The sequence below is a fragment of the Propithecus coquereli genome, unplaced genomic scaffold, assembly GCF_000956105.1.
Source record: "Propithecus coquereli isolate 6110/MARCELLA unplaced genomic scaffold, Pcoq_1.0 Scaffold81, whole genome shotgun sequence".
Taxonomy (NCBI): domain Eukaryota; kingdom Metazoa; phylum Chordata; class Mammalia; order Primates; family Indriidae; genus Propithecus; species Propithecus coquereli.
In genome coordinates, this window is record NW_012154285.1 from 134,658 (window position 1) to 142,011 (window position 7,354).

A 7,354-nucleotide genomic window follows, 5' to 3' on the forward strand; every position below is an offset into this window, starting at 1 on the left:
AGGAAGGGAGGGAAGGAAGGAAACCGACTCCCGACTCCACTCAAGGACAATCAGGAATCCGTAGGGCGGTGCCTGGTCATTGGTTGATTTGTGAAGTTCCTCCAGGCGATTCTGATGAGGGGCAAGGTGGATACCACACTAACCAGACACAAACTTCCCTTTAACCTGCTGTATTTGTCTCCTGTAACAGACAGAGTGTAAGTTCTGATAGTCATCAAATTCCCTTCTGTATCGTACACGCAAAATGGACCAAGGATAAGCATGTCTTCTCTGGACACGTGCTCTGACAATCAGACTGAAAGGTACCGTCCTTGGCTTTAGAATTAAACATGAAAAAGTGATCGATATTGCCAAACTTGCAAGAGTTCTGGAAGTTCTCAGGTGTTAAATATTTACAAAAGGCTATGAAAATTCAAATTTCCAGTGATTCGCCAAGATACGCAGATGAGATATTCCAAAGCGAGATCTCCCTATGCAGAACGTACAAAACGTCAGGAGCTCAGCTCACGACCATATCACATTAGAACTATTGAGAAGCCTATGCAGGAGAAGGAATCTTTCAAGAAAAACACACAGGCTTGCCACATTTTCATGCAAGGTCCAGGTGCACGGCCTTCTGGAAGGTCATTGTGGTCCCAGGTTAAGAATTCCCAACGTAAGAATGTTTTGTCCCCACTTCACAGAGAGAGCAAAGTCAGCTCAAAAGAGACCTGGTTGCTGTTACATCTTGGCCAGTGGAGGAGACCTAAGGAAAAAGAGGAAATCTAATTTTATAGAACAACTACATAAGGTTACAAAAAGAGTAAAACTAGATGAAGTAAATAGATCGCTTATGAAATTATTTTTGTTGGTGGTGTTGCAGATGGATCTCATGGGAAGAACTTAAATATATGGAGAGATTTGTTAGGTATTTCTGATAACGTAACTCCAAAAACAAAAGTATGGGGCTGGGTGTTGAGAGAAGTCTAGCATTCCAGTGGAAGGAAGGGTTTCTCAGTTTTAGTTGACGCCAGGGTACCTGGAAGGAAACAGGAGTAGACCGTGATGCGGGGCGGTTGGTGTAGGGTCACCTTACTGTATTTGAGGAGTCACTGCTACGTGGGAACTCCCATGGCCCCACGGTCAGCTTCAACCAACTCCGTCCTATAAATCTCCCTTTCTTTGTGACGAAAAATGGAAGGTGCGGTCCAGCACAGCCAAAAGAGAGATCATCCCATCTCATCCAGGGGAGAGTCGTACCAAAATTCTCACGAATGCCAGACATAGAAACCAAGGTGCATTCTACCATCCCATCCCCAGTGTCCTCTAGTTGCGGATAATGACGTCGGTTAGGGGCTCCGAAACAACTGCACGTGGCTTATGGAAAGAAAGGTTGTGGAAGGGAAAAAGTCCACAGCGACCAAAGCAGTTTTTTCCAATTCCTATCACAGCTGCTGCTTCTGAAAGAGCTGAATGTCTTCCTTTCGGGAGCCAAGAAAGAGTGGGTCTTGCAGGTTCAAGAAACAGGTGTGTTCTTTTGCCCATGGTCTGCTCACAGCCCGCCACAGCCACTCCTGTTCCACGCGAGGGGTGGCAGATTAGTTAAGCTCCGCAACTGCGGTTCCTTCTCTCGGCAGTTCTGATCTCATTACTCTGCTCCCTCCTCCTCCTCCCCTTCATCCTCCTCCTCCTCTCTCCCCTTCCTCCTTCCTCTCTCCTCTCATTGGAGTCATATTGCAATGTTCCATCTCATCCCTTACTTTACAAAGAGAGCGTAATGGAGCAATCACCCCTCCTCCCATAGGTGTGGAAGTGCAGGGGATGTCTTTTGCTCTCTGTGCTACAGGAGATGCCTGTGCCATGGGGGTCCTGGGGGGAGGTCATGGGATTGCCGTCGCCGGAGATGAGACGGAAATGGGACAATTAAAATCATCAACTATAGCTGAACAACAACTGCCTAAAACTAAGAACCCACCCTTTAAAAGCTCTGCGTTTCTGCTTATTATTAAGACAAGGACATTTTTAGATAGGAGTCTCCATTCTCCTCATTTGCCAACAAATTAATAAATCTCTCCTTCTCCTCCAATCTCTTGTCCTCGTTCTTCTGATGTGGCCTCGAGGACGAGTGTCGAGCTTTCAGTAGCAAAAGCTCCCTGGAAGCCCCGCTATCCTTTGTCTGAGCTTCTTACTGAGAAATCTGGATAGGTTGGATGGTGTGATTAAAAGTGTTTCCATAGCGTTGTCACCTTGTCCTCCTAAAACCTTGTTCTCCTAAACGTCAGGGTTTGGTGATCATTTTGCAAAGACGTACAATCTGAATCTTTCGAGATGGATCTGATAGGTAGACGTTGCTTTGGTCACTAGGGCTTACGAAGCGCCTCTCTCAGCTGGCGCCTGTGTCGGTTCTCACCTACACACTCTCTTCTCCCCTCAGGGAGCAGCGGGCACCAACCCTGCCTTTTTCCACCTGTCACATAGAGGAGCAGATATTGTGTAAAAACTGGCTATGAGGAGGCAGAAGAGGCAGCGGCCAACTAAACTAACTTAAATAGCTGCAAAAATAAATCCTGAAAACCCAGGTTGAATTTGTTTCCGGGTGCCCGTAGGAAAATGGGATGTCTGCAAACTAGTGTTTGTCACAATTACTCCTGTCTCCAAGTAACATCTGGCGACTTCTCCATGCTCATCATCAGGAATCCCTTGGCCCTGCCGTCTGCTTCTTGCCTTGCCTCTGTTCCTCCGCAATCCTGCCCCACCACCGCCGGGGAACGAGCCACAGCGCCCTCCGACGCCCTTAAAACCCCGTGCACCCGACTTCAGCTGGCTGCGGCTCTGGGAAATCCAATATAAGTAGCACAGAAACTTATGGGAGTGAGGGAAGGAGTCCTTGTGGAGAGTGGAAGGACCCATTTAAGAAACGCAATCACTGTTTCCCGTCATTATCCACCAACACCTGCTCGCGGGCAGCTGAGCCCCCCGGGGCAGAGGGGGGTTGGGCACCTGCAGGGACGGCGTGTGAACCGGGGCCAGTGCTGCAGAGGATGGCTTTTCCCGTTTGGGGATTGCATCTCTGAATGCTGCTCACGGGGATCGTGTAAACACACACGTGCGCACACAGGGTACACGGAGAAACAGCCAAGTGCCACCTGTTACCTGCCGAGTGTGGCCGTGCCACAGCCCCTCAAAGTTGTCCTCCTCTTTTTCTTCCCTGCAGTGCGGGTGGCGCCTCCCACGAAGTCATGCAGATCGACCTAGAAGTAGAAGAGCCCAGTGACCTGCCGGCCACTCAGCTGGTCACGTGGCAGGTGGAATACCCGGGGGAGATCACGTCCGACTTGGGGGTGTCCAAGATCTACGTGAGCCAGAAGGACCTGATCGGGATCATCCCCCTGGCCATGGTAAGAAAGCCCCTGCCTCGGGCTGTTGCTGCAGAACTCTGGGAAGGGGACGGCTCTGCACGGTGACCAAAGCCGGGGGGAAAATGTCAGTGAGTCGAGAACCCAGATAGGGGAGGGACTGAACCACAAAGATCACTGCCGTTAGCTAATTCTACAACATACGTTTTTCTAAATAATATTCATAAAATATCATTTAGAAAATAATCAACTCCAGGTATCAGTTTGGGTCTGCCATTGCGTGAAAATTATTGACGATTTGAGACGTGTGTTTGCATCCTACAACGTAGGCTATTCGAAGGATCTCAAACACACACAACTGCGGGGACCACGTCACTCAGGTGTGCACCTGACGTGTGCTGAGGGGGTTGGCCAACACCTGCCCCGCCTAAAGGCCTCAGCCGATGTTTGCCATGCAGGAAAGCCAAGCCGCATTCCGAAATTTTAAGATCTACTGATTTTTCAAGAGAAGCCGCAGATAGAGTTCTAATGTGAAACATCAACTCATTTGTGTTGGTGACTTTTTTTTTTTTTAATTTAAAGCACTACATAGGAAAGAGTTAACTATATTCCATTCATAGGTGATCTTGAAATTGTCATCTAGGGGATTTGGGACTGAAAATCTGTCCATGCATTTCCTAGGATTTGTGGGACAGAGATGGGCTTTCGGGTCTCCAGCGGACACACTTAGCCCCTACCTGGGGGACGACCGCTCCCTCACGCGCACCTAATCAGAACACGCCTTGCCCTGCAGAGCCCGCCCTTCCTGGGCCCCTCCAAAGGAATACTTGTCATCACCGTCGTTGTTTTAATTTGACTTTTCACAACACAAATACTCGGGTATGGTAGTCTGCCGACAATAACTTTAGTTTTCTCCCGTGACGAAATTACTTTTCCTATCAGAAGTGAAGTATGAGTTGACTGCTCTAGGTTCCCCCTAGACCATCTATTAGAAAATACTGACAGGTGTGTTATGTGGTGCTAAAAAAGCTGCAGAAATCAGTCTTTCAATCAAAGGCAACGTGGACAGTTGCCTGGTGACACTAACTCGGTGGCTGTGTTGTTTGTTAGGAGATGAAAAGGCGTTTGGGATGCTTTGGTTGATCAGGGCTCTTATTAACTATTTCATTTTAAAGGCACTGAGCCTCCCCGACACATTATTTCATGCGTGACAGAGTGCTTCTTATTTGGGGCTGTCAGTGCTTCTGTTCCTGGGCATGGCAATGAGTTTGTCTTGAGTAAGTGCTTATTTGACTTCACTCCTGTTCGGCACCTTTGGTGGGATGCGCTGTTGGCCGTACTCCCTGGATAGCTCCCACCGCGCTCGGCCCGGGCCAGTCTACTCTGTGTCCTGCACTCAGCATCTATCCCGTCCCGTTGCCTATTCCAAACCCCACTGTTCCTCGCAGCCCATGTGAACTCCCTCTCTCCCGAGAGCCCTCTCTCTGCCCTCTGTCAGCCTCTGAAACGTTTTCCGTCCTGCTGCACCTGCTCTTGCTGTGTTACGTGTAATGCTGCAGGATTGTATAAATGGTGGAGCTAGAAAAAAAATATCTCGGCTGAGACCCGGCTGACCCACGTACCAGTTAGGAACTGCATTTGGCTGAAAGCAACAGAGCTCACACACCCTACCCCACCCTCCAACCAGTGGCGGCTTAAATGCAAATGTGTTTTCTTCTTTCAAATAAAGAAGCCCCTGAGATGGGTGGTCTAGGGTGGGAACAGTGTTGCATGACATCCGAGACCCAGGCCCAGCTTTATTTCTGCTCCTATAGTCAGGTGCATGTGTTCTACACTCATGATTACTTCATGGCCCAAGGAGGTTGCTGCATCACCAGCCATTGTATCCGTAGTCTGCAGACCAGAAAAAGTAAAAAATGCAGAAGACCATGCAGGGCCAGTGTCTTTTCCTTTGTAAGAAACCTTCCCAAGAACCCAGCATAATATTTCTGGTTATATCCAATTGGCCACAACTTAGTCATATTGCCACATTTGGTTGTGAGGAAGGGTGAGAAGTGTAGTTTTTAACATGACGGGTTGCTCAGATTCTGTTACAAGGAAACAAGAGGAGAACAGGTGCTGCAGGACAGTGAGCAGTATCCGCAGCACTCAGCCCTGGTGTCCACACGAGGACACCGAAGCTCAGAGAGGTCACCTGAATGTTTCCCATCCTTCATTGGTCTTTAGGAGCCTCCTAGGAAGAAGAATAGCATAACTAAATCATAGCCCCCTTGTACTAGTTGTGCAACCGTGCTTAACTTAATTGTGCCTCAGTTTCCTCATCTGTAAAGGGGAAAAAAGATACCTACTCACACGGTGGTTGTAAGGATGAAACAGTGACTCAAGGGTATTTATGAGAGAGCCCAGCCCAGAGCAAACATGCAGGAAGTATTAGCTGTCATTACGATTACTTAATTACTGAATGCAAAGACACGAACAATACCCCGGCAACAATGCTGTGAGTTCTTTCAGGAAAGGGACTTGCCCACAGCCCCGTATCTCCGTGTCCGAAGAGTGCAAGGCGGTGCATAGATGCTCACTGGTTCTTGAGCCGAGTGAATTGGATGTACACACGTGCCGAATTGAGTTTTTAGCAACACTCTCTGAGCGGCGTCTTCTGGAACTAAGAGTGAGGAGTCAGAGTCCTGACTCACCCGTCTTTTGTCTCGGGAGTGGCTGAGTCCTCTTTGCAGAGACAGCTGCCTCATTTTAACGTCGACTTGGTTGGTAAAAGAATGTTGCTTTGGGGGTGGGGGGAGGCGGGTGTTACCATCATGAAATTACTTTGTTTTTGTTTGTTATCGTAGATGTGTATTGAGAGATGCTTGCAAGAAATCTGGCATCTATGCCTCCATCGATTGATCGGTGGATTCATGTCACAAATCCCTGAAATGTGAGGGAAACAGGAAGGAAGCCCCCTCCGTGTGAGTTGAGGTCAGAGTCACGCGGGGTGCGGAAGGTCGCCTGTGTTGTCACGTGGTTCCTGCCACGGGAAGCCACTGAGTGCACTCAGCAGGGGCGTCACGGGGACTGACCTGTGTTTTCGGGAGACCATCTGGCTGTGGGTGCAGAGTGGATTTAAGAGGGCAAGGTGGCCTCCCAGAGAGTCAGGGGACTGCACTCCGGCTGCTGGAGCTAAAGACCCCATAAAGCAGACCTGAAGAGCTTGACGTTTCCCTTCTCTAAATGTCCTGCCTGAGCGTGAGCAGCCTCGGGGCTTCATAAGGTGGCCTCTGTCTAGGCTGCGGCTGAGTGTCCCCAAGGATATTGGCCGTGGCCCCGTGACCCAAGTTAGTGACAACCGTATGCACGTTGCAGCCAGCAGGCATGGGCCGAGGGGGCGAGGGGAGGTGTGCGCCTCCCCACCCTGAGTTCTTCACCTCTCCTCCCGCCCGGCTACCCGGGAGCTCGGCCAGGCGGCCGCACCTCGCCGCAAGGGAGGCTGCGTGTGCAGCCGGCAGCGCACGACAAGGGAAGAAGGAGGGAGAGCGCGCGGGGAGAGAGCTGGTGCTGCCCTGGGCTTGCCGGGGTGCTGAGATCGCCGCGGTGGGGTGTCGGTGCCGTCCTTAGATGGTCAGGCTTTCCGGCGGGTTGCGTGTCAGGGTGAAGGGAAGGCAGGAAGGAAGGATGCATCCCGGTTTTAGACCCAAACGGAAAGTTCCCCGTCCATCTCCATGACAGCACCGCACACAAGTGGAATTTAAGAGACTTTCTATCCTAAAATACCCCGCGGCTTACATTTTTGTATGGTAATCTTCGCACTCATCTCTACTTGATTCCTTGAGGTAGACTTTAAAAATAAATGTGAATCCAAGGATGTGAATCCAAGGATGTGTGATGTTATAAAATGTTTTTTTTTTGTTGTTATTGAGACAGAGTCTCGCTTTGTTGCCCTGGCTAGAGTGAGTGCCGTGGCGTCAGCCTAGCTCACAGCAACCTCAAACTCCTGGGCTCAAGCGATCCTCCTGCCTCAGCCTCCC

At 49.9% G+C, this 7,354-nt stretch overlaps 1 protein-coding gene across 1 annotated transcript in view; it reads left to right on the plus strand.

Moving 5' to 3' along the window:
• Positions 1-261: 261 nt before the first annotated feature.
• Positions 262-7,354, plus strand: part of TMEM132D (transmembrane protein 132D) — a 187,782-nt gene continuing 180,689 nt past the window's right edge. Inside the window, exons 1-2 of the mRNA XM_012663398.1 lie at positions 262-302; positions 3,194-3,377. Coding sequence (XP_012518852.1) covers positions 262-302; positions 3,194-3,377 — 225 coding nt within the window. The remainder of the gene's footprint in view (positions 303-3,193; positions 3,378-7,354) is intronic.